The 27,990-nt window shown below is 41.4% G+C and overlaps 2 protein-coding genes across 3 annotated transcripts; both read right to left on the bottom strand.

The window, feature by feature from the left end:
* Positions 1–42: 42 nt before the first annotated feature.
* Positions 43–14,940, bottom strand: LOC121555193 (chloride anion exchanger). 2 transcript variants are annotated; one of them, XM_041869040.1, is made up of 21 exons: positions 14,861–14,940; positions 9,000–9,168; positions 8,110–8,249; positions 7,506–7,616; positions 7,172–7,332; positions 6,851–7,015; positions 6,318–6,470; positions 5,846–5,928; positions 5,603–5,750; positions 5,307–5,420; positions 4,829–4,906; positions 3,699–3,794; positions 3,442–3,548; positions 2,466–2,535; positions 2,257–2,349; positions 1,687–1,782; positions 1,051–1,278; positions 900–954; positions 619–764; positions 392–469; positions 43–178 (listed from the first exon to the last, which is right to left on the bottom strand). In XM_041869040.1, exons 2-21 carry the CDS (start codon positions 9,113–9,115, stop codon positions 152–154), a joined length of 2,265 nt encoding a protein of 754 aa, XP_041724974.1. In that variant the 5' UTR covers positions 9,116–9,168; positions 14,861–14,940; the 3' UTR covers positions 43–151. The 2 variants fall into 2 exon arrangements, with proteins under 2 accessions (XP_041724974.1, XP_041724965.1); XM_041869031.1 differs by lacking the exon at positions 14,861–14,940 and adding an exon at positions 9,663–9,759.
* Positions 14,941–15,736: 796 nt separating this feature from the next.
* LOC121555205 (pendrin-like) lies at positions 15,737–26,500 on the bottom strand. The gene is made up of 20 exons (XM_045213569.1): positions 26,361–26,500; positions 26,089–26,228; positions 25,671–25,781; positions 25,302–25,498; positions 24,283–24,447; positions 23,840–23,992; positions 23,348–23,430; positions 22,822–22,969; positions 22,222–22,335; positions 22,060–22,137; positions 21,836–21,931; positions 21,491–21,597; positions 20,862–20,931; positions 20,679–20,771; positions 20,471–20,566; positions 20,084–20,323; positions 18,031–18,085; positions 17,545–17,690; positions 17,355–17,438; positions 15,737–17,245 (listed from the first exon to the last, which is right to left on the bottom strand). Exons 1-20 carry the CDS (start codon positions 26,492–26,494, stop codon positions 17,222–17,224), a joined length of 2,334 nt encoding a protein of 777 aa, XP_045069504.1. The 5' UTR covers positions 26,495–26,500; the 3' UTR covers positions 15,737–17,221.
* Positions 26,501–27,990: the final 1,490 nt, after the last annotated feature.

Here is a 27,990-nt window from a genome sequence, read left to right as displayed (position 1 = left end):
GGTTGCAGGTAGAACTCTTTTGGGTTCCCATGTAGAACCATCTGTGGAAAGGGTTCTACCGTCGAACCAAAAAGGGTTATTCAAAGGGTTCTCCTATGGGGACAGCCGAAGAACTCTTAAAATACTGACATCTAAGAGTGTCGTTCTGGAACTAGAACTTGGTTTCTGGTTCTGAGACCTGGGGAGAGCAAAGAGATACTTTTAGTTTAGATTTTGTTTTATGTCAGCTCATCTTACTGTACTTTGTACCTAGATTTTTTAGAATGACCTGTACCTCCACATGAGTTGCAACATTACGAGAGTTATCATTTAAAAGGGATTGGTGTTGACTATTCATTACAAATGTAGAAAAGACAATGACAAATAGATTTGATGGGTCTCTGTTACTTACATGTACAAATTTGTCCCTGCTACGCAAACTGGACACACCATTGCATTGGTTGCCATAGATAGTGGCTGTTGTTATAACCTGTAAGACAACATGATTCACAAGAATGAGACATGTTCCTGTGAATGAACCGATGTGAGCCAAGATAAGTTTTGGCACCTCTTATCTAGTCTATAAGGGTAGAAACGTCAGTAGATACACAATATTTTTCTATAGGTGTAATGTTATACCTTTTCGCAGACTTTCGTGTTTTCAGAGTTTACTGGATGTTTCTCCAGGATATGCAGCATGGCATCATGGAGGGTCAGGAAAAACATGGACGACTTCACCTCGTCGTCAAAGAACTTACAGCTGTGCAGTTTCTCCAGGATGTACGCTTTGGACACAAGGGACAGATATCGTTAGATCAATCACTTCACTTCTTTTTGTTTCAGAGTGATTGAATTCAGTGTCAAAGAGAAGAAGGGAGAACAAATGGATGGGATAGATGGCTTGTCTTAAACCAGCTTACCGTCACATGCCACAATGTAGACCTCAACTTCAACCCGAATTAGCTCTTTGAGTGCCTATAGAACACAGCAAAATATCAGTACACAGCAAGTAGTAAAATATACAATCATCCCCACATTCCCCAGGGTTGTAACAGAAGAGTTTCGTTTTACCACTTTGAGTCCCTTAAGGGCAGAGATGTCGAGGAAGGAGACGGCAGAGAAGTCCAGGATCAGGCTGTGGACGTCTACTCTGGGGACTTGGATGTTGGCAGGAAGCTCAGAGTTCCAGTTCACCTGGACAGGAAGGTCCTTGAAGTCAGTGGGCTGGTCCAGATCCTCCATGTTGCTCTCATCCTCAGACTCCTCAATGGGACCAGAGCTGGTGAGCAGTAGGCCTTTCTGCACCGGGAGAACCACAACATTACCACAACGTCTTATTGTGAAAACCTGACTACATGTAGAAGGTGACCTTTGGAGGTCCACCCATCACTATGGGATGATGATTCATTTGTTTTTCATTTACCTGCATCCCCAAGACCATTCTGATAAGGCATGTGTGGGGACGACTACCTACGAGTCCTGCAGCTTGTGCTTGATGTCTGTTGATTTTGGATTGCTAAAAGTATGTTGTTGCCAGGTGTGAAACTAATGTTTTGGGCATGACTGATTTATGACATGCTTATGGCCGTTTGAATGAAACGTTATGACATTGGGGGCTCTTGCAAAGTGTTACCAGGGTAACTTTGTGAGTGGAAGTTATATTTTTATGGGTTTCTAAGGGCAACGGTTAAGTGCACCACTACTCACAGATGTCATCTGCAGCTTTCCTTTCTTTAGAAGTTTCCTGATCTTCCTCAGCGCTTTGTTTCTCTTTCTCAACACCCTCAAAGGGTTAACGCCAACCTGAAAACACATCAAAGTCAAGTTGAACCCTAATTGGTAATTGCACACATGAAAGTAGGAGTAACTGTTACAAATGGGCTTTATTGTGAATGGGGTATATTGTTTACCACTGCCTTGACCATCATACAGATCAAGGTTAAACTTTCTCTTATCTGCATGTGCTTAGTGTTTAGTAAGGTGCAAGTTAAACTGTAGTAACACTGTATGGGCACTATTGCTATACAACCTGGTATACTATATTACCTCATACACTGAGGTGGTATTGACCTTCATGAGTTTCTTTGATCATTCTTTATGACCCTTTTCCATTGGATCAAATCCGATGAGAAAATAAGATGTCTTAATAAATAGATCTGTGAATCATTACCTTATTGGCTCATGTCATGGAAATTGTAATGCAGATGGCCTATGTGTAAATGTGTTTGGCAGAGTGCTTCATTTTAGATGTCTAATTGTGTATAATTGCTTACTTACAGCTTCCACCAGCTTGCCTCTGAAAAAATCGATATTGGCAAAGAAGATGGGTGAAGGTATCCTGAAGATCTTAACACCCTCTGGCTCATAGATCTGGAAAGACATGTAGAAACAATAGAACAAGGACCATGTAGACACACCATCTTCACAGTCTTATAAGATACAAATATATTGGTGAGTGTCTTTAGTCCACATTACAGCTTACTCACACTCATGTAATCCTTGCGGTCTTTGTAGATATCTGTTCCTGTGATATTGGCCAGGACACTGCAACGTGGGCTGGAAAAAAATGTATGCAGACATGTCACTATGACAGTGTGTCCCAGGGTTGGGGTCAATTCTGAATTGAGTTGTGAATTGGTCTTTAATTCCAATTCAATTATTGAATTTGAATTTAATGTGAATTGGCCACACCCCACAGGAAGCAGAATGTGAATTGAATTTGAATTAAAGGAAGTAGAATTGAATTCAATGACATTCATTTTAATTAAAATGGATCATTTATTCCATACATCATTATGCACATGTTTATTTTGACATCATGTATGGTTACCAATACTATGTTTAACAAGTTCTTGAAACATTTCATTTTTAAAACTCATTCTCCTAAAAATAGTTTTAAATTATTAACAGTGGTCTGGAAATATTCGAAGATAATTTTGTAGGTTGTCTGTAATAATTCATAATTCACTTACATGTTATTAAATATTTGGAAAATTACATTTCCCACAATGCATTAAATCAAACACTCCAAAATAGAAGGCAACAACTAAACATCTTGGGGTAAAAATACAAATAAAATACTGACATCTGAGTTATAATCCCTTTAAAAAAATTTTTTAATCTGTATTCTTTAGTAAGAGGTGGCAGATTTTTGGGTCAAAATATTTATCAAAGGAATGAGACTCATATGTTTCATGTCTCAGTTGAATTTATTTTAATTGCTTTGACTTAAAATCTACTTCCTTTAATTCAAATTTAATTCAAATTCTGCTTCCTGTGGGGTGTGGCCAATTCAAATTCGAATTTCAATTCATGGATTGAATTGAATCAAATTCCGAAATTCCAAATTGACCCCAACCCTGGTGTGTCCACCTCCAATCACATTGAAAACTGACAAAGAATAAACACAGACACAAGTTCAATGTTTTTTGGAGGTATTTGGAGATTTGTGCCCATACTCACAACTGAGCCCTGAAGACAACAGTGATCAGCTCGACCCCCAGACCTACAGCCAGCCCCAGATCCAGCCCCAACAGGATGGAAGCCAGGCAGGTCACCAGCCACACCACCTGGATAAGGAAATGGAGGGGAGGGAGTACAGGGGGATGCGGGATGGAAGGGATGGGAGGAAATATGAGTTCATTATTACAGTTGGTAAAGACATCACTCCTTGTTTCCATTTTAGGGGCAGTTCAGTGGGAGTGTCTCAGAAGACTCACACAGTCGGGCCGGTCTCTCCTCCACAGGTAAGGGACTTCTCTGATCTGCATCAGCATCCCCTTCAGGTTGACTATGACCACCGCCCCCAGCACTGACTGTCAACACAGAGGGAAAAGGTCAGGCAATGACATCTTTGATGATCAGTCACAAGAGTAGCACAAGACTTCCATCTAAATGACAGTGCTCTTATCTACTTCATACAGTGTGATTCATTATGTAATGTCCTAATCTTAGATGTTAAGTCCCCTATATGGGGGACTTTGAGCGGTTCTGGACTGGTTCCGACTGACATTTTGGTGAACGCCGTAGGGTCCCGTGTCTTATAGTGCCAGAAAGCCCCATCTGTCTGCTCTCCGCTTCCACTCTCTCAGCAGAGCTGACTTGAAGTGTCAGGTTTCAGACCCCACATTTGCATAGGAAGTAACATGTCACATTTTCTGACCTATCCAGACAAAGAATCGATTCACTCTTCCCCTAAATGACAGAGCCCATGAAAGGTGAAAGTCTAGCGAATCCAAAAGTTGTTGTTTCAAACATAATACATCGTTTCATAGAATTGAAACAAGAACACTTTCTCTTGGTCACAGACGGACGAAATCACTTTGTGCTTGAAGTGTCTGCACACATTTGAATGGTGTCTCTGCACTGCTCAGTGGACTTTTATGAAATAGTGATATATGAAATAGTGCCAATATTGTATTGCCACTAAGTATGATCATATTTATTTTCCAGTTATAAGAAAGGTGAAATCTTATAGTAAGTAGTTTATCATTTGATTGTTACTATATTTAGGAAGCATTTCAGTCTTTTCAAGCCCTATTGCCCCACTTTTGTTGAATAAAAAAAACAAATTCAGATAGGATTTTTTTATATTTTCATTATAGTTGTACTATGTTCTTGAGCTTGTGTCCTTAAAAGTGAGTACACCTCAGCAATTTATAAAACAATATTTTTTTTTACAGAAAGGTGAGTTCCAGAACTTTCTAAAACTATGCAACATTACCAGTTATTGTTTATATCCATCTCATGAAAAATAATTATATTCTGTCTATTTAGGCAGAAATCAAAATGTTGCCCTATCATTCAACTCCTAAAGTCAATTATATTGTAAATACTGACTGAGTTTTACCTTTGGGAGTGGCTCCAATAAGAACCCGATAGCCAAGGTGACGACCATCACAATGAGTGCTGACAGTAGACCAGCGATCTGAAATGAAGAAATAACACTTACTGTATTTTACTCATATTTGGCTATTCACAAAACAACTACAGATAAGCACTGTTTAAGCAGTGTTTCTCTTTGATATATTTAATAAATTATCATTATTTATTAACTTGGTGCATTGTAACACTGAGTCAATTCTTTCATTCCTCACTATGTAGATCAAGAGTCACGACCATCTAATTTATATCGCCTTCTCTCTCCTGTTTGTACAATTCAATCTGGTTTGGACTATGATAAGTTATCAGTCATTGCAGACCCAAACAGGTCAATATTTCATAACGTTTACAGCTACATCTCCTGGATAAAGAACTTGTACAGGAAGGAACTCTAAGTATGGTTGTCTGTCTGTATCCTCAGACAGCCTCTTGGTGTAGTAGTTTACCTGGGTTTTACCACCTGTACTCTCCTGTACCGCACTCCTGGAGAGAGCTGTGCTTGCTGCAAACGACTTAAAGGCTGCTCCAAAGATGTTACTGGCCCCAAAAGCTATCAGCTCCTAGAGAGCAAAACAAGTATAAATACATTTTCTGGAACCGCTGATATTAGTCTTATGTTGATAGTTTGTATTAGGCTTACACCCCTCATTCACAGGCAACAATAAACTGAGTTATCCGCACATTTTTCTGTACCACTTCGGCTTCCAACCCCTCCTCCTAATGTTCTGGTTTTGGGACTCACCTGATTTCCGTCTATGATGTAATCGTGTTTGACAGAGTAGACCTTGGCAACAGAGAAGGCTACAGCAAAGCCCACTATGGCCATAGGGAACGCCTCAACAGCAGTCTGCCCGAAGATCTGCATGTTTGGGGCCATTGGTGACTCATACCTAACAGATTGAGAAGGAGAGATATTGTTAGATTCTTTTCCCATTTACTCTTAGCCATTTTAACATGCAGCAAACAGCTTTTTATATGTGCTTACCCCACTGGAATACGTCCGACAACATCAACTTTATAATTCGCCCGGAAGTTGAATGCATAGGAAACGCCACAAGCGATGACAGTCTGCGAAAGTCATTACCAAAATCAATTTATCAGTTATTAGCAGGACTAATGCAATCTGGTGATAAAACAGTATATTTAAAGAGAATTTGGTTGCCTTGCCAACTTTTACACAAAGCTGTCCCCGTAAGATAACCCTTTGTAGAACCCTTTTTGGTTCCAGGTCCAACACTTTTGTTTCCAGATAGATCCCATTGGGAATCAAAAAGGGTTCTCCTATGGGAAAAGCAGAAGAACCCTTTTGGAACCCTTTTCTCTAAGAGCGTACATTCAATGGTGCCCCGTATGAGGCTGGTTCTCGCCACAATGTTTCCCCAGTTCTGTTGTGTGTATGCTGACATATACAGCTGAACCCCAAGTTGTGATGACATAGTGCACACAGTGCCACTCACCATGATAACCTCTATGGGGATGGGAACAGGCAGCTTGGCTTTGTATCTGTCGTTGATCTCCTTCACTACGAACACCACCACCATGATCAATATGGATGTCACCAGGTCACACACGTTGGTCTTCTCGATCTGGACAAAGATCTTCTCCAGGGTCTGAGGAAGACATCAGTTAATATTGACGACAGTAATTAAGAACCAGTTACAGGCTGTGAGAGTTCAGTCAGAGGTCTCTACACCAAGCCATGATGCATGACATAGCTTTTTCTGAAATATTGGGGGCACTTGAGGAAGACCAGTGCTTAACTGTGTAAGATAAGATACAATGAGACACTTGTTTAGCTTTTGGCTTATCAACACAGTTTTATTCCTCAGAGCTATAGAAATAGATCAGATTTGAGGGATAAGATATGAGGGAGTTAGTTAATATATCTCTGTCATAGCTAAGTCATTGCATATTTGGATATCAGTAGAAAAAATCATACTGTCGCATTGAAAGACATTTGACCTCATCCTGTCTCTTTTCCTTGACTCACATAAATGATGGACAGCGGTCCACTGAGTCCCGGCACCACCAGGCCCAACACAAACTTCAGCTGGGACACCAGGATGTGGACGGCAGCCGCGGTGGTGAACCCAGACACCAGCGTGTCTGACAGGTACATGACGATGAAGCCTACCTGCAGCAGACCCATGGCCAGCTGGGAGAGAAGCAGAAGACTCATGTTAGAATATGGGAGAACACCATCTATAGATAGGGAGAGGGAGTCATTGTTCATTTTAGATTCAGATTACAGAGAGATATGAGTAATGTACAGTACATGAGTGATAATGCTGAGATAATGATGGTGTTTTACCTGCATTATCCCCATGAGGAAGGTGACAGAGGCGGCCACCATTACTCTCTGCTCATCGCTGGTCAGCCCCTCAAACCCAGTGATGTTGACTGGGGGGCCTTCGTCAGGCACCAGCCTCGTCACCACTGCACCCACCATGAGGCTCAGAACAGGGAATGCCCCTGGAGAGAGTGGGGTGAGGAGAAGGAGAGAGGGATCGAAGATGAGGAAGCGGGGGATATAAAGTGGAGAGATGGGCAGAGAGACGGTGGTAAGTACAGTAAAAAGGTGTTATAGCTTGTGATGGTCAGAGCAAAATACTGTACATGCACACACACACATGCGCAGTACTTACCTACTGAGATATGTCTGGAAGTGCCAAGGAAGAAGTAGACGATCACTGGGAAGAAGGCAGTGAAGAGTCCGTACCATGGAGGGAGGGAGGCCAGCAGGGAGTACGCCAGACCTGTCAATCAAACAAAAACAATTAACAACAGTTTACAGTGCATGTTAAATAACTCCACCATTAGTCACTCGAGACTACGACAGCGTTCAAGAGTCATCATGATCCAGCTGTTTTAAGTATCTATTGACTCTACTGTGTGTCAATGCTAATACTGTGATAATAATGCCTGCTAAATAAGATACGTTACCATCTCTTCTTTTAATAAACAACCATTAATAGGTGTCTAGGACCAGAAATTGTAATGTATTTTAGATGATACCACTATCGGTCTTGATTACCATTGAAATCATAGTTAATCGATATTCTTACTTCATTTTCAACAACCGCACTCTCTCTCTCTATCTCAAAGTTGATGTTTTTGGGACGTTAACTGAGGAGGCCTACAGTTCTTTATAACATTATTTCTCAAAAAGTGCTATATGAACTGCTTTGATGGATCCGAAGATGCACACTGGTTGATTGAGGTGTGTTAGAGTGTGGGTATTAGCTTCACCTTGTAGAACAGCTACCAGTCCAGTGCTGACCCCAGATACAATATCACTCAGCAACCATTCCTTCAGCTGGTAGATTCTCATCCAACCAATGAAGGGCAGCAGAGAGAGCGCTGCGTTCTTAGCGCGCTTGAGGTCACAACTACAGTTAACACACACACCATGTTTAGTTAGTCTCCACAGACATTAGTTACTAATAGTTGCAAAAGCAACTGTCCAAAGGTGTAACATTACAACAAGGGAGTAGCCTACAGTTATCTCAAGCTTTCAAAACTACTATAGTGAATTGAGTTGTAATAACTAGATGAAGGGCTAGATTCAATCAGTTCTGTCTTAACCCGCGATAACTGACAACTGCATAGCAGTTTCATTGTTTTTATTTCGGCGATGTCTGAGGTGTAACTGCATTGGAGCTGTCAAATCAGAAAACGACTTCCGGCAGTATACCTATCACAGACATTGCCATTGGATGCTCTGAGTCACATCAATTCTAATCCCATGCAGCCTTGTTACAAGTTGGAACACTGGAACGTGTGTGGTCATCTACACCTCCATTAGGCTGATAGAAATCCTTATGATTTAGTTTAATGATAATATTTCTATTAGCCTACACTTTATTGTTCTAAACTAAACGCTAGTGGGACGGGTGTGGCTTCGTGACAATGACCACAGGAGCAGCCACTCACCGATTTGACAGCTCTTAATGCAGTTACACGTCCGACACTGCCAAAACACCAGCTATGCGAGTGTCTGCTATCGCCGGTTAACGCTTGATCTGATTGAATCTAGGCCGAATTGTTGAGCCATTCACTGCAGCTTACCATAAGGTTACCTTCAGTGTTACACAAAACAACAAAAGCAAAATAACAGAAGAAACTTGATTGATTCTTACGTGAAGTACTGCTTGACATGGTGCCGCACGGTCTTATGGTACCTGTGGATCTTCTCATGTTCGTCTGCGAAGGCGTCCTCTGAGTAGAGTGGCCTGGTGACAACATACTTTTTCATCTTTACCCTCTTCTTCTTGATGAGTGGTGCGGCACCTGTTCCTCACAGGGTCTCTGAGACCCATCAATCACATTTTAGTACAGGTTCCTGTCATATCTTTCCCTCCTGCCTTTGAAAGTAACTTCACAAAGATGATTACTGTGGAGCTGTTGCACAACAAAGGTACAGCTACAGCCACACGCTATCTAACTACATCAGCCTGTGCCATTAGTGTCACAGCTCTGTGCTGTCCAGTGGACCAGCTGTGACTGGCATGGCTGGGCAGGGCCTGTGCTGCCTGTCAGCTTTGACCTGGTTAGAGTGGTCTGGGTTAAAGAAGGGTTCTGATACCATTATAATACACAGGAGAACTAGGCAAGGTTATCCTATATTAAAAATAGTTTTTACTAAAGGTAATACAAAAGTGTTCGGTCACCAACTGCCACATCCAGATATCAGATGGAAAGACAGAAAGTAGCCTACTGTAAGTATCTTAATTGATCTATCTTTTAATAGTAATGATATGATAAGCAATGTACTAGAATAATACATAATACATAACTCTTACCTTACTAGTTTATCTGTGTAACCAGCTTCAGTGTGTCCAAACTTTGCCTCTCTTTCTCTCTCTTTCTCTCCGCACAGAGGAACACCCTGAGATTATCTGGGACCCTTGGGAATGTTGCTATCCATAAATCCCCTCTACCGGGTTGCTTATCGTTCATAACTCTAATTATTAACAGCAATTATGATGCAGTCGTCACACACCATCCCTGCCTTATCCTTGACCATTGTTCTTATAGATAAATGCCCTGGCACAGTGCCTCAACTCTCAATGATGACTGAGTGTGTCTGGGATCCCCACTTATGGGCAGGCTGGGGAGGACTGGACAGTGGTCGTGGCTGTACACTGGAGATCAGTGGACGTTTCGTGGCAGAGGTTCAGGTTAGGGTTGGGGTTAGGTTAAACATGGATGAGTATGATGAGGGGTAGTACTACTACTATACAATAATAACCCGCTCTCAACTTTCAAACTGGTTAATGTTGTGGGATTCATTGCAGCGACACAGAAGGGATATTACTGTTCATCTGTGGTTGGAGTGTCAGTGCAGGGGATGTCTTGTTATACTTAACAGTATGTCTTACATGAAGCCTATCTAAAGCATACATCTGAAGAAATTCAAGAATAGCAATGTAAAAATATAACACTCATTGTTTTGTCCCTACTGTTATGACCCAATTTCATCATATCTATAGTACATGCTTACCCCTTGTGTCAAACAAAGGCCTACAACATATATATTTACAGCCTATCTATATACACCATAAATCAGGGGTCCCTAATTACATTCAGACATGGGACCATTTTTTCTTGAGTGAATGGTCGGGGGGCTGGAACATAGTCATAAATAATTTGTACACTGCAAATTTACCTCAAGAAGCCCAAACAGATATAGTATTTGACAAAAACAGAAACATTTCAACCCTTGATTACACTGGGATACGATGACATATGCCTCTCTATTCATGCTTGGGAATACTTGGGAACAGATTTTCTAACCACGTGGCCCGCCTATTGGGGAACCCTGCGGCAGAAATGATGGACCAGATCAAATGGAATTTTCCCTCTCTATGAAAACATCTTAACTTTGACTTAAGATCTTGTTGCGTGGCCAGTTGTATAAGCTACAGGTATCTCTGCTTTATGTTATCATCACAGTTTTATCACTGTAAAATAGTACATGTTTTTGTTAGCTTTCAATGCAGCATTCCAGTCAAGCGAAAATAGCATGTCTGTGGGAATTACCTCATAGGTGTGTGTGTGTGTCTGCGTGTGTGTGTGTGTGTGTGTGTGTATGTATGTGCATGTGTGTGTAGGCGAAGGTTACTTTATTCTCTGTTTTTATTGTATATTTATTACCTACAGTACCCGGAGCAACATAATTGGGGTGTCTGTTTCGCAGGTTGAAGTTTATTGTCATGAATCTTGCCCTGGAGGCAGAAGTGAGCGATTTCCTCTAGATGCAAAGTCAAAATTGTCTATATTGTAAAAATCCATTAAAAACAAAAATGAACTTTTTGGTCTTAATTTAAGGTTATGGTTAGGCATTACTGTTGGCAGTGTAGTTAAGGTTAGGGTTAAGGTTATGGTTAGGTTTCAAATCTGATTTTATGACTTTGCGACTGTGCCAGCTAGTGACCACTAGTGCTTCCAGAAAAAGATTCATGACAAAAAACGCTAACCTGCGTCTGTTTTGACATGCTCATGTTTTTGTTATATTTAATCAAGATAGCATCTGCTAAATCAAAAGAAGCACATCATCAGATGAACATGATTAATTTCTACTGCCTCATCATGCTATTTTGTTCTGTTTGTTATAGACCAGGCCTTTTTTTCTCCAAGGCTATGATATGTGTGTCGAGGTCAAATTTCAAATGGCTGATAAAGGCTGGATCACTCCGTTAACGACCCCAAGGACAAACAGTTTCCCCTAACTCCCTATTACCACTCATAAAGGTAGATTAAAGAAAAGAACAGTCTGTCACAGAGCAAGGTGAGGGGAGTGACTTGGTTGTGACCTATTTTGACAGTGATGTGATTGAGGTATGTAAAGAATGACTAATATAACTGTGTAATAACTGTTTGTGATGTCTGTCTGCGTTTTAAGTTTTTGTGTGTAGGTTTTTGTAAGTAAGTAAGTAATTTAGAAGTACAATTATTGTTGATTCGTCATATGTGAATACAATTGGCTTGATGCTGTCAATGCAGCATTGACAAGTACAATAAATAAACATGTCTCATACAGTGGGGAAAAAAAGTATTTAGTCAGCCACCAATTGTGCAAGTTCTCCCACTTAAAAAGATGAGAGAGGCCTGTAATTTTCATCATAGGTACACGTCAACTATGACAGACAAAATGAGAAAAGAAAATCCAGAAAATCACATTGTAGGATTTTTAATGAATTTATTTGCAAATTATGGTGGAAAATAAGTATTTGGTCAATAACAAAAGTTTCTCAATACTTTGTTATATACCCTTTGTTGGCAATGACACAGGTCAAACGTTTTCTGTAAGTCTTCACAAGGTTTTCACACACTGTTGCTGGTATTTTGGCCCATTCCTCCATGCAGATCTCCTCTAGAGCAGTGATGTTTTGGGGCTGTCGCTGGGCAACACGGACTTTCAACTCCCTCCAAAGATGTTCTATGGGGTTGAGATCTGGAGACTGGCTAGGCCACTCCAGGACCTTGAAATGCTTCTTACGAAGCCACTCCTTCGTTGCCCGGGCGGTGTGTTTGGGATCATTGTCATGCTGAAAGACCCAGCCACGTTTCATCTTCAATGCCCTTGCTGATGGAAGGAGGTTTTCACTCAACATATCACGATACATGGCCCCATTCATTCTTTCCTTTACACGGATCAGTCGTCCTGGTCCCTTTGCAGAAAAACAGCCCCAAAGCATGATGTTTCCACCCCCATGCTTCACAGTAGGTATGGTGTTCTTTGGATGCAACTCAGCATTCTTTGTCCTCCAAACACGACGAGTTGAGTTTTTACCAAAAAGTTCTATTTTGGTTTCATCTGACCATACGACATTCTCCCAATCCTCTTCTGGATCATCCAAATGCACTCTAGCAAACTTCAGACGGGCCTGGACATGTACTGGCTTAAGCAGGGGGACACGTCTGGCACTGCAGGATTTGAGTCCCTGGCGGCGTAGTGTGTTACTGATGGTAGGCTTTGTTACTTTGGTCCCAGCTCTCTGCAGGTCATTCACTAGGTCCCCCCGTGTGGTTCTGGGATTTTTGCTCACCGTTCTTGTGATCATTTTGACCCCACGGGGTGAGATCTTGCGTGGAGCCCCAGATCGAGGGAGATTATCAGTGGTCTTGTATGTCTTCCATTTCCTAATAATTGCTCCCACAGTTGATTTCTTCAAACCAAGCTGCTTACCTATTGCAGATTCAGTCTTCCCAGCCTGGTGCAGGTCTACAATTTTGTTTTCTGGTGTCCTTTGACAGCTCTTTGGTCTTGGCCATAGTGGAGTTTGGAGTGTGACTGTTTGAGGGTTGTGGACAGGTGTCTTTTATACTGATAACAAGTTCAAACAAGTGCCATTAATACAGGTAACGAGTGGAGGACAGAGGAGCCTCTTAAAGAAGAAGTTACAGGTCTGTGAGAGCCAGAAATCTTGCTTGTTTGTAGGTGACCAAATACTTATTTTCCACCATAATTTGCAAATAAATTCATTAAAAATCCTACAATGTGATTTTCTGGATTTTTTTTCTCAATTTGTCTGTCATAGTTGACGTGTACCTATGATGAAAATTACAGGCCTCTCTCATCTTTTTAAGTGGGAGAACTTGCACAATTGGTGGCTGACTAAATACTTTTTTCCCCACTGTATATGAATGAACATAACCTATGTACTTTTCCATGTATCATTTTGTGAGTATTCAAATAGTCAGTAAATCATTAAATCAATGAATCACTCCTGATATGAGTTGGCATGGCCTATACAACATACTAATAATTATAGAACAACCAATCAACAGTACGGTAGTCTTCAGCAGAGAAAACAATGTATGTCAGGTTGTCCCTAGGAACAGGTTCTATATGGGAGAATCCTACCAACTATAGCACCTACTAGAATGTGCTGAAGACTTTTAAGGGTGTTTTTACAATGTAGACTTTAAACCCAAGTAATAAATATCTACAGTCACATCCACCGGTGGAGATTAGACCACAATAAACCCATCGTCACAACAAAATTATTTAACAATCTCACACCCAAGACATGGTTTATAAAGTTTACAGATGCTGTCAAATATTAATTACTGATAATATAATCATAATGTTCACCATGAAAGCAGATCAGGTGAGTGATGCTCTAAGCTCCGTTGATACCTGGCGCTGACATGAGTCCTTTGCTCTGATTTTGTCAACATTCTGATTGTGCCCAAGTGTATTTCCAAAAATGTGTACACATGGCGTTAAAATGTGTCTGTCATCTGTCCACTGTGTCTGCATTGTGACCAGATTTCCTCGTCCCTTCCTTTATGTAAATTATTTCACAGCTATTCTTTCAAAATGTTATGTATTTATTTATTTCTTGTTGGACGCATATTGATGTAATCAGTCAATGGTGCTGCCTGTCAATTATTTTATAGGGCGGAAGAATTATGATTTAAATGGATTCTCTGTCCAGATCTGTCTACACTTGTAAGATACCCAGACACAATGTGTGTCTGAAAACCGGAGGTGGACAGGATGATCTGATTTCAATCAGATCACAATGGGTCTTTTGATTGTCTACACCTGTCAAAAAATGTGGGCACAAACAGAACGTGGATAAGATCAGGAAAAAGGACCCAAGTTAGAACCAGGTGTAAATGGGGCTATCGTTTCACAATCATTAAGAATGGAGCAATTTGTACATACTGAAACAGTAACCTGCTTATAGATATAGCACCTTGATCTGAATAGATGCAACAGTCAAATAGTGAGGTAGTTGCTCACTGAAATAGACACAAACTGATAAAAAGGTGTGAGTCTTACAGTAGTGACTATGTTAGTGACTGAACAGAAAGCAATACTTATTTTTGAAGCTGGCTTTACACTACTCAACCCACTGTACAAGTTCTTGCCGCTCCCATCTAGTAAGATTGTACTCCCCCAAGTGATAAAATGAAACATAACTCTTAAAAACAAGTGTTGAATATACCTTCTATGAGAAACATGGAAAGTCAAGTTCACACTCACCCAGCCACCGTAGTCCAATGTGGTGAAGAACGAAGGCCATATGTGTGTGTGTGTGTGTTTGTGTGTCTGTTAGGGTGTCTGTTCCTGTGTGTGAAAGTGAATGTGTGCATAAGGTGATAAATGCCTTTACACAATGCTCCAGTAGGTGTCAGATTTGAAAGCAAAGTAAACATTGTCCCACAATTACTAACACAACACTATCAAGCTTACTTCACAGTAACCCACACAGGAACATCAGAGGAAAACTAGGGCCGTAATCTGCACAAACAACTCATACCTCGCACACGGCCAGAGGCAGATAAGGATATCTGGGAAAGGAAATACGACACAAAATGTAATATTCCACAAAGCTTTAATTGTACAATAAAATGCAGAAATATTACAAAAATCTCTTCAAAGCCAGCAGAAATGCTTGCAGTCCATATTTAGACATGATTAAAAGAAAAACAACTTTACAATTCTGCTCTTGGTATTGCTAGTACACAGTCTATTCTGCCTTTTAGTGTTGACGGCTGAGAACGCAACGTTGCATCATTCATCTTGTAATGGCCTTAATATAAAACAAACAACCAAACCCTTTAAACCAGAGAGGAAGAGGCGAAGCGAAAGGTTTTACTCCGCCCAAAATCTGTCCACAAAAATAAGCTAACGAAGTGAGGAATTTTTGCATTGAATTTGGTCAACAAAAAATGTCATTGATAATTTGCTACGTGAGGCTTATTTGATTGAATATACGTTTTGTAATGGTTAGGTTGTTACGAATGCAAGTTCCCCAAAACCAACACTTTATATCGGAGTTGTGCCTGTTGTCATAGAGATAGATAGACTCATCATGGATATAACCCATTTTAGCATGGACATTGCCATTGAGGGCTTTCACCATTTAAAAATAATCAACTGGGTGGGGATTCCTATGAGTTGGGTTGCCTGGCTACCCAAACTCCTTGCTCCAGCAAAACGCTTACTCCATGCCCACAGATGTTAGTTCCTTCTCTGCAATGAGTCTGGATCTAAGTAACTCCCCGACGATTTCTAGAATGGAAATCCGTTCTAGACCATCTGATTGGTCCCAGAAACCGATGGGTTGGCCCAGAGCCAGAACACACGAGGATAAAGCGGCGTTTGAAAATTTGTCATTGGCTTTGATACTACGCTTGGTTAGAGATGATCCAATCGCGGATGACTTTGTTTTGTACAACACCCCACATTTTGACATCACCACAAACGACTTCAATGATGGCAGTCTCAGACTGAAGTATGTAGCGAATGATAGAGCAGCAGAATAATTCAGTTTGAGTCCTCAGGCAATGAGTCGGGAGAAATCAGCTAATGAAAAAGAAAAACACTGACTACTTTAAAATTGAGATAGCTTCAATGGCGCTGCCAATGCTGGTACAGACGCTATAATGGCACAGATACAAAGATGAGTCCTCTATCTATCTCTATGGCCTGTTGTTCACACGCGTATCTGCTCTCTCATTGGCTAGAATCTCACCTGATCTCGCCGCCTTCCGCCTGCCTTCCGTCTTTGAGGACATGTATTTCCATTGGTAGAGCAGTCACTCTAATATCTTGTCAATAAATGGACAATCTTTGTTTAAACACACTTCAAATCTTCCTGTATGACATCACTTCCTGTGCAGTGGATGGGTCGAGGAGAAGAAGTCTGTGAAGGGATCTGGGATGTAGTACCACTCTTGTTTCTGGACTCCATTTAACTAAGTAGGTCACAAATAAAACAGAAGTGTCTCTGCTTCCCTCCTCCAGGTTCAGCTGAGGTCCTCCGATGTCCCTTCCACCCCATGGGAGTGCTCATCTCGGGAGGGAGGAAACTGAGTGTTTATAACACAGATCAACTGCGGCTGCACGGATGAGCAGGACTTTTGTATTTATGCATTTGTTCTTCTGAAAGCCCTCGACACAAACACAAACAATGGTCCTGTTGTCTAATTGCGCACAAGGAAAAGGACATGCCTAACTCCTGTTGTAGTTCATCCCTATTGATATTAGTACACTTGTAAAGGAGAAGGGCCTTGACATAGCAGAGAGTTTAGAATAATATAAATAAATACATCTAAATTAGTTTATTATTAATTGATATAATTAAGATACATTATGGTTGTTAAAGAGAGATATCAATGATCGGCTGCTTCAAATCACCCTCTTAGTCCACTCCAAAGTCCAAAGTTACACTCAGTTGGCTAAGTGTACCCTCCCCTGAGTTAGAGCTGTAGTCTGGGGGAAATCCATCGTCAGTGTCCCCTGATTTGACCGTGGTCCCTTATGGAAAGTAATGTATACTGGTTGATCCTCTGTTCACAGAGAACACAGATACATGGTCAGCTCTTCTGCGTCTCTGTGTTAGTTGGAGAGTCCATGGATTGCCTATGGATGAGCAGAGAGACTCGGATGAATAGCGGACAATCTTATGGCTGTCAAACATTCTGATGCGATTGACAATAAAAGAGAATGGAGTGATGAAAATAGTTCTCACTCTATGCTGGTTGTCGTAGGTCTCAATCAGGTCCTCTTCCTCAGTGAAAGGCGGTGGCTCCTTGCAATCCTGCATTAGAGAAAGCTGGTCACAGACAAAGACAGGATGGCAAGGTTAATACAGTCTTTACTCAGTTGTTTGAGCATCAACTCAAATCAGAGAATAAACCACCGCTTTCCGAGGCCCTCACCCCCTCAACCATGGCATCCTGCATGCTCCCATTGGCTGTCTCCAGTTTGATGAAGAGGATGGCGTCGTGGACAGAGAGAAAGAGGAGATCTCGTGTAACCTCCTCGTCGAAGAAGGCCAAGGCTTCCATTTTCTGTACGATTTCATCTGAAGTGTTAGATGCCGGTTAGAGAGAGCAATAACAACAGCAAAGAACCCAGTGCAGAAGGCAAAGCTGTCTAGTGCTGAAACAGACTGGTACAGACTCCACCAGTTATCAGAATGTGAACCTCCAAGCATGCCAACAAAACACAACCATTATTATGACATAGACATTTTGATAGTAAAATCTGCTTTTAGTTAATTCTAATCAACTTGGCAGCATTGAACCAACATTTCACAGCATAATTATTTGTAATAAAGTGATAGCACTGTCCTGATAACACTGCTTACTATGCTCAAGATTTAAATAGTGACATATACTGTATTCTTCTATCCCAAACAGTACCGTCACAGCCTGCGATGTAGACATTGACTCCGATGCGTAGGAACTCTTTAATGACCTGTAGAGGACAGAGGGGGATAGATTAGTGTGACACCAGGCCATTTATCTCACAAGGATAAGCTCTGATATCACTAAACACACAAACCCTCTGATGAAGTGCATTCCTGCGCCCTGAGATTGCTACAGTAAACAGAGCAGCCACAGGGCATAATTTAAATTAGTATTCTGAGGTTGTTGAACCATTCCAGTGGAGGCTCCTCAGAGGAAGAAGGGGAGGACCATCATAACAAACAAAAAAAGTTAGCATTTTTAGATACAACTATACTAAATATATTCACGTCACCAAATCATTTATTAAAACACACTGTTTTGCAATGAAGGTCTACAGTAGCCTCAACAGCACTCTGTAGGGTAGCACAATGGTGGAGCCGGAAGACAGCTAGTTTCTGTCCTCCTCTGGGTACATTGACTTTAATACAAAACCTAGGAGGCTCATGGTTCTCACCCCCTTCCATAGACTTACACAGTCATTATGACCATAGCCGTGGGAATTAGGGGTGCTGAGGGTGCTGCAGCACCCCCTGAAAAATCAGATTTGTATTTATTTATATTAATATAAATTTCCAGCACCCCCCAAACTACTTCCCGTGGTTATGAGAACTTCCGGAGGATGTCCTCCAACCTATCAGAGCTCTTGCAGCATGAACTGACATGTTGTCCACCCAATCAAAGGATCAGAGAATGAATCTAGTACTGAAAGCATAAGCTACAGCTAGCTAGCACTGCAATGCATAAAATGACTCAAAGAGTAGTCAAAGAGAGATAAAGTTGAACAGTTTTGAACAAATTTATTTATTTAAAAATGAAGGAGAATCGAGAGAGAGAGAGAGAGAGATAGGAATATTTTGTTGTATTTTGTTTTCACTTTCACTTAGCTAGCGAATGCAGCTGGCTAGTTTAGCCTACTCAAACACTTGGCTCATACTGAGAGGGATGCTATGTTAGCTAGCTGGCTATGGCTATCCAACACTGAATTTATTGCCACCGGGGCCAGTTGGTGTAACCGCTAAACTGCTTGCTGACTGTACACTGTACTGCATGATTGTAGCGGGTTTACTAACACGTTAGTACTAGTAGCTATGTTGACTATGATGTTAGCTAATATGGTGACAATGATGTAGACTGTGTGTAATGGTTAACGGTTATGATATGAAGGTTTGGCTTGGAAAGTTTTTTTTTGCCTGGTCACAGTCAGCTGATGTGTTGTCCACTGAAGTCCACAAGCGAAGGGAAAAGGTGAGAGGAGGATGTAGATGTGAGAAGGAATTATACAATGGCCAAAATTATCATGCTGTTTGTATGTGTCTGCTATAAAAGTGAACTGTTTTTGCATGTGATCAGGGGTGTATTCATTCCACCGATTCTGTTGAAAAACATTTCTTAAATGGGAGCAAACAGAACGAAACGGGATAAACATAACTGAATTTGTCCAAAAGAAACTCTCGTTTGCAACTGTTGGACTAATGATTATATCCTAGATCAGTTAGATGCATGCAAGAGTGTGCGATGCAGTATTGAATATGTCACTGTCTGTCTCTAATTCTTCTCTCGACCTGTGCACCTACGTTGTAAACTTTCATTCATAGACTAGGTTGTAGCAACATCATGATGGGTATAGGGAAAATGTGAGTATCATGTAGCCTAAACCTATTGATGTTACATTGAACTGGGTGAATGGAAAATGAATGACAGTCATCCAATATGCTGTAATAGAAATAAGGCCATGCTCATTAAAAAAATAATAGTCCTCCCTCATCTTAAACGTCACCGACCGCCTCTGAACCATACAGAGGGTTTTTGTTCCTTTAGTCGTGTCATTTGTGCATTGTCATGAGCTGGGGCACTGACAAGCTCATACAGTAGATCACTAGCTCAAATGATGTCAGAAAGATGACTCACTATAACACTGTAGTAAGGGATCTTTTGTTTTTGAATGAACTGTAGTCTATTCTATAGAATATCATATGGATAGTACTAGTAGTAGAGTCAGACTTACCAGCCTGAGGGACTTGACGGCCACCACGTCTAGGAAGGACACGGCTGAGAAGTCCAGAACCAGGCTGTGGATCTGGACCTTAGGTACCGACACTCTGACTGGCAGCTCCAAGGCCCAATCCACACGGACCTCCACCTCTGGCACAGGCCAATCCCCATCCTCCACCTGCCCGGACTCCCGCTCGCTCTCGAAGCCCTTGTTGTCGACACCCAGGGAGACCTCGGATACCACCTCCCCTGTCTGGGGGAATGGAGGTTCAACCAATCAATCAATCAATCAAATGTATTTCCACAACCAATCATAAAATCCTGAAAGATGGAAATTCCCTGTTGCAAAAGATTCTGAGCTGAACAGATGAATGTTATCAATAATCAGACTGTATCGTACCTCTGTTGCCCTCAGTTTCCCTTTCTTTATGAGTTTGTGAATCTTCTTGAGGGCCTTATTCCTCTTCTTGAACACTCTGACAGAGTCAAACCCCACCTGTAGGTCAAAGGTCAAATGCAACTAACTTTCCCTCCTGCCTGCTTGTAGAATGATAAGGCCTATCCACAATCTATACAATGTCAAGGAGAAATATAATGAGCTCACTCACCGTGGCTCTCAATCGCTCTTTGAAGTAGTCAATGTTGGCAAAGTAGATGGGAGCGTTGCACTTAAAAATCTTAATTCCGGGAACTTCTGCAATCTGACAGGGAAAGGCCTCATTATTGCATTTATTTCTGGCATCCATTTCTGTTATATATTAATTAGAGTTCAAACATATCAGATGTCTTACATTCTTGTAGTCTTTCATGTTCCTGTATATGTTTGTGCCGGGTATGTTTCCAAGTGTAGAGCATGCAGGACTATGGATGAAGAGGAAAATATATTGTTTATAAATAAAATATAATAAAACATATTTTTCTTAGTGCCATCCTAATCATTTCTATTTTGTAGACAGAAAATATAAATAACAACAGTTTAAACTAGGACACATCAACCATATGAATCATAGAATATCTTTGTTGTTATTCTTTATGCTTATTTGTCTGATATTATACATCAGTGGGTTTGGGAAGGTTGTCATGTCTAGTAACATGAGCTGAAGACTTCAAAGCCATTCTAATAGCCTTTGATTACAGAAGAGGCCTGCTCAGTGTTACTCATAGTTTCACTGACTGATGTTTATATACTCTTATCTAGATACACAGCGGTAAAGAGCACGTGGTCAAACACTCGAGCCAGGAAAATATTTTGATCTTCTGATTTAGTGTTAATGGGTTTATATTACAGGGCAAATACTGTAGTGTACACAACAATATCTACATCAAAATATTACATGTAATCTAGGCCTTCACAGAATGCATCTAGTAATGTATGGGATTGGTACTATGTAGTGTGTTAAGTGCTGTAGGTGTTACTCACAACTGTGTCCTGACCACCACAGTTCCCATCTCAAACACCAGGCCAGCCAGCAGTCCCACGTCCAGTCCCAACACCACAGAAGCCAGGCAGGTCGCCAGCCAGATGAACTGCGAAAATAACAGGTTTCAGCTTTAACTTATGATGAGATCCAGCAGAGAAAGTACAATTGTTACATTGAAGTGAAATACAGTGGATTGGGTGTCATCAACACAATCTACGGTATCTTTACTGCCAGTGATTAAATATTCCATGTACACCAAGTTTATCATGCTTTCATGTCATTTCCTTCAGGTGATTGAATGTGGATGGGGATCTACAGTGTTGCTGAGTGTCAGTATTACTCACACAATCTGCTCTGTTCTGTCTCCACAGTGTGGGCACTTCTGTCACCTGCATGAACATTCCCTTCAGGTTGGCGATGACAATGGCTGCCAGAACTGACTGTGGGACCAATAAAGAGCTGGATCAGTGTGTTAGATAGTCTACAGCAATCCCATTTCACACTCTGCATTGTCATTGTAGTGGTTGATGATTAGACCTATTATACAGCTTGGAAGCCCTTTCCTCACCTTCTGCAGAGGTTCCAAGAGGTGCCCCAGAGCCAGGATCACAATCATTACCATCACAGCTGAGATTATACCAGCCACCTGTAGGAATAGCACACACGTTTGTAACGGCACCAGTGATTGTGTGTGTGTATTTTCCTTGCCTATAAGTACTGTATAGTGTACCTGACTCTTGCCTCCGGTGCTCTCCTGTACAGCGGTGCGGGACAGTGCAGTGCTTGCCACAAAGCCGGAGAAGCAGCCACAGAACACATTACTGAACCCAAACGCTATCAGCTCCTAGGGCACACAGGGAGAGAGCCTGGTCAATCTACTGCAAATTCTACATGGAGCATCGCACACGTTACAGCTGAGAAACCAGTGTCAATCTGCAATCTGTACCTGTGCTCTGCTGTGATGTCATAGAGACTAGGGCCTGATTTAGAAAACATTTGCGTTGGTGCTAATTTGCAATATACAAATCCGGTTTTGGTTGGGAGTGTTGAGTTGCTGTAAACCCATTGAATGAAGCATTTGAGTGGTGCTATCAATACCAACACAGTGTTTTACTGGTGTCCTGACTATGTGTGTGTTTGTCTGGAGTGACTCCAAAAAATTGATTTTGGCCACAATGCTCACATTGTTTCAGAGAGAATTTGGAAAGGTCATATTAAACTCTTGGTTATAGACATTCTCACACCACAGGTCGATTTCCACAGCGTGAGAGAAATCCTGCTAGGGGAAAGAACTTGATTGGCAGGAAATTTGGAACACACACACACACACCTGATTGCCGTCGATGGTGTAGTCGTGTTTTGCAGCATAGACCTTGGCCACAGAGACAGCCACTGCATAGCTCACTACTGCTGTAGAGAAACTGGAGCCCAGAATGTTCCACAGCAGCTCTGTGTTTGGAGGCTGAGCTGGAGCAAACCTGTGGGACAAACCCCTCATAAGTTACATGGGAAAACATCATATTTTTGTGGTTGCAGTTTTGATATTGTATTTGATTTAGGAAGTGTACAGTAGCCAATTTAACTGAATTTAACTCATATTGTTGTTTAAATAGTATTTCAATGATGTTTGGTATTGTTGGGACAGTTTCTCCATACCATTTGTCAATATTATTGTTGGAACCATTTCTTAATACTCTGGCGGTAACACTACAAGCCAAGGCGGTCAGGTTTGGACAGTGCCTGCTGAATGACTTAACGAAGATGACCGTAAGATTCTAAGTCTGTCAATAAAAAACTCCAGAACATCCTCTGCTGTGGGGACAGGAAACAGGAAGTGCCACAGGAAGGGCTCTCACCCCCTGGGGATGCTGTGCACAATGCTGGCGCCGTAGTGCGACTCCAGCTCCGTGGCGTAGGAGATCCCAGTGGCAACCACGGTCTGGGAGAGGGGGGGGGGGGGGGGGGTTTAGAGAAAGTGGGACACAGGAGAGGTGAGACAAGGAGATACACATGATGAGTTACTGCACACAAACATGTATCACACATGTAACACACACATATGAGACACAGTGGATACATATACAGTAATTTCATCTTTAGGTTATAGTTATTTTATCACTTGATTTTAAAAGGAATAGTTTAGCAATATTACATAATTAGCATTGTTGAATAAATAAAATGGTGTAACTTAGTGGTGAAGTTCCAAAAACACCCCATTAATAGCAGCCCATAATATCTTCAGAATTCTCCGTAGGCACTTTAACATGTTTAGATATTCTGCATTTCATAGAATCTCAAACACTAATCATTATTATCAAATGTTGACTGTGAGCCATTCCATTTCCTACCACAATCACTTCGATGGGGATGGGGACGGGAATCTGGTGCCGGAATTTGGTGTTGACCTCTTTTACAGCCATGACAATGACAATGGTGAGCAGCCCAGAGACCAGGTCAGCCATGTTGGTCTGTCTGATGTTGGTAAACACGTCGATGAGCGTCTAAACAGAAGACTTTGTCATATTTGGTGATCTTTAACATCTCTGACTCTATCCCTGAGATGTGCATTTTGTTTAATGCAAAGTAGGCCTTCAAATTAGCCTAGTTGTATAGGATGACCACTAAATAGAAAGCTATGTTATTGTTATTTTGTCAATAACCATGTGTTATTTGATGGAAAGAAAATTCTAGAATGATTTCTTCTGAATTAATTCTCAGACACTAACAGCCTATCAAAAGGGATCTAGACAGATGTCCTTCTACAGTGTGTATTAGAGTATTAGACACTCACGTAGAGGATGGAGAAGCAGCCATTGTGGTTGTTAGTGGGGACGGAGAGGACAATCTTCAGCTGAGAGATGAGGACGTGGAAGGCAGCGGCAGTGGTGAAGCCGCCCACCAGGGGGTCTGACAGGTAACGGACCAGGAAGCCCACCTGGAGCAGCCCCATAACCACCTGTATGGGAGACACACCTGGTCACCATGGAGATACAGTAGCCCCTTTTGCACCACCTGACCTGTACATCACTGATCATTTTAGGCTCAGAGTTTTTCCAGACGACATGACTTGACCAGCAAAAACTCTGGATCCAAGTTAAAGGCTATAAGGGCCCAGAGTAGGTCCTCAAGGCCTAATAGTAATATCAACCAGTAGTGTAAAGTACTTAAGTAAAAATAAATTAAAGTACTACTTAAGTAGTATTTTGGGGTATCTGTACTTAACTATTTATATTTTTGACAACTTTTAATTTTATTTCACTACATTCCTAAAGAAAATATTGCACTTTTTACTGCATACATTTTCTCTGAAACCCAAAAGTACTCGTTACATTTTGAATGCTTAGCAGGACAGGAAAATGGTCCACTTCACGCACTTATCAAGAGAACATCCCTGGTCATCTCTACTGCCTCTGATCTCACGGACTCACTAAACACAAATGCTTCGTTTGTAAATTATGTCTGAGTGTTGGAGAGTGCCCCTGGCTATCCATAAATGAACAACAAAACAAGAAAATGGTGCCGTCTGATTTGCTTAATATAAGGAATTTGAAATGATTTATACTTTTACTTTTGATACTTAAGAATATTTTAGCAATTACATTTTATTTATTATTTCAAACCAAATACTTTTAGACTTTTACTCAAGTAGTATTTTACTGGATGACTTTCACTTTTACTTGAGTCATACTTTTACTGAAGTATGACAATTGGGTACTTTTTCCACCACTGATATGAACAGCATGATATCAGATCATTGTGGGACATCAATGTGTCTTCCTCTTTGTATTGTGTCTTTAACTCAATAATTACCTGGAACAGCCCGACCAGCACAGTCATGGAGGACGCCACCATGATCCTCTGGGCCTCCATGGCCTCCACATCCACCACAATCCCATCAGCCCCTGTTCCATTCACACCAGTGCCATTCACAGGAAGCAGGAAGTGATCATCGGGGGCGAGGGTCAACACGATGGAGCCCACCATTAGACAGGTGACAGGGAAGGGACCTGAGGGGTGGAGAACATGCAAGGGAGAGACCTGGTAAGTGCACATGTAATTGATGCCAACTTTGTAAATACATTGTTACATTAAACATCCAATCATAGGAGATGGATGAGTTCATTAGTCATTGGTCAATGGTCAGTCCAGGTGTCAGTCAGTTTGAGGGGCGGGCCCTACCCACAGAGATGTGTCTGGAGGTGCCCAGCAGGAAGTAGGTGAGGATGGGGAAGAAGGCGGAGTAGAGTCCATAGACTGGAGCCACAGACACAAGCAGGGCATAGGCCAGGCCTGAGAGACACAAGGAAATAAACCACATGAAATTAGCAGTGTTTGTGTTCTCACGTCTGTATGACAATTGAGGAGGGGCAACTGCAGTCTGTCATGTTTACTCTGCTAAGATTGATGACTTTCAGTTTCAACAACATGTTATTTCAAAGAGCACTAAACAAAACTTATTAAGCATGAAATTGTTCAAAGCTGCTTGCCACGGGTGATTACAATAGTGAGGAAAGAACTCAATTTGGTCACACTTGATAATCAAAACGTTGCTATTTGTGGACTCTACAGTCGGTTTAGAGAAAACTGGGACACACACCTTGTAAGCTGCACACCAGACCAGTGCTAACACCAGAGATGACATCACTGGGAAGCCACTCTCTGATTGGATATCTGGAGAGCCAGTCAATGACAGGAAAGACACCTTTCACCACCTTCAGGGCCTGCCTACCTGAGCAGCTGCATGGGAAAAAACACATACTGCAGTCAGCATAGATACAGACAAAGACAGAGACAGAGACAGAGAGACAGACTCACTTCTCACAGACTGTCTTCCTTCAGTAAGACTATTAAAACCTTGTCCAAACTGACCCACAGGAGCGGCTGAATCTCTCCCTCAGGGTCCTCTCCTCCCGAGCATGCCTCTCGTTGTCCTCCTCAAACATGGGGTTGGAGTAGATGGGTCTGGACACGGTGTATGTGTTCTCTGGAGAGAGGGCATCCATACCGCTCCACCTGCTGAAGAGACAGGCATGATGGAGAGGTTTACATGGAACACCGCCAGTGCCTTTTTACACTACCAGTGACCACCAGTGCCTTCCCTTATGAAGTGTAAACGTCTTGAGATTTGCGTGACATTATGTGTTATGTGAGTGATCTTACAGTCCTATTCAATCAAACCTAGCACTTCCAGGGTAGTGAGAAAGCCTGTTTGAATGTACAGCACCAGTCAAAAGTTTGGACACACCTACTCATTCAAGGGATTTTCTTTATTTTTACTATTTTCTACATTGTAGAATAATAGTCAAGACATCAAAACTATGAAATTAGACATGTGGAATCATGTAGTAATGAAAAAAGTGCTAAACAAATCAAAATATATTTTAGATTGTTCAAAGTAGCCACCCTTTGCCTTGATGACAGCTTTGAACACTCTTGGCATTCTCTCAAACAGATCATCCGTTCACCTACTCTGCATCTCACAAAGACACGGCAGTTAGAACCAAAAATCTCAAATTTGGACTCATCAGACCAAAGGACAGATTTCCACCGGTCTAATGTACATTGCTTGTGTTTCTTGGCCCAAGCAGGTCTTCTTCTTATTGGTGTCCTTTAGTAGAGGTTTCTTTGCAGCAATTCGACCATGAAGGCCTGATTCACGCAGTCTCCTCTGAACAGTTGATGTTGAGATTTGTCTGTTACTTGAACTCAGTGAAGCATTTATTTGGGCTGCAATTTCTGAGTCTGGTAACTCTAATGAACTTATCCTCTGCAGCAGAGGTAACTCTGGGTCTTCCTTTCCTGTGGCGGTCTTCATGAGAGACAGTTTCATCATAGCGCTTGATGGTTTTTGCGACTGCACTTGAAGAAATGTTCAAAGTTCTTGAAATTTTCAGTATTGACTAACCTTCATGTCTTAAAGTATGATGGACTGTCGTTTCTGTTTGCTTATTTGAGCTGTTCTTGCCATAATATGGACTTGGTCTTTTACCAAATAGGGTTATCTTCTATATACCACCCCTAATTTGTCACAACACAACTGATTGGCTCAAATGCATTAAGAAGGAAAGAAATTCCACAAATTAACTTTTAAGAAGGCACACCTGTCAATTGAAATGCATTCCAGGTGACTACCTCATGAAGCTGGTTGAGAGAATGCCAAGAGTGTGCAAAGCTGTCATCAAGGCAAAGGGTGGCTACTTTGAAGAATCTCAAATATAAAATATATTTTGATTTGTTTAACACTTTTTTGGTTACTACATGATTCCATATGTGTTATTTCATGGTTTTGATGTCTTCACTATTATTCTACAATGTAGAAAATAGTAAAAATAAAGAAAATCCCTTGAATGAGTAGGTGTGTCCAAACTTTTGACTGGTACTGTATATTCTGTTCTCGCTTTTATTTCTCTCTGCTTATCACCATATATATGTTGGGGAATGGCACACATAGCCAGCCAGTGAAACATAATTGTTTTGTAACAATTAAACAAAGTAGGGA

Source organism: Coregonus clupeaformis, unplaced genomic scaffold (genome assembly GCF_020615455.1).
Source record: "Coregonus clupeaformis isolate EN_2021a unplaced genomic scaffold, ASM2061545v1 scaf0124, whole genome shotgun sequence".
In the NCBI taxonomy this organism is placed as follows: domain Eukaryota; kingdom Metazoa; phylum Chordata; class Actinopteri; order Salmoniformes; family Salmonidae; genus Coregonus; species Coregonus clupeaformis.
Note: the sequence above shows the minus strand (reverse complement) of the source record. Positions and strands in the feature narration are given on the sequence as shown.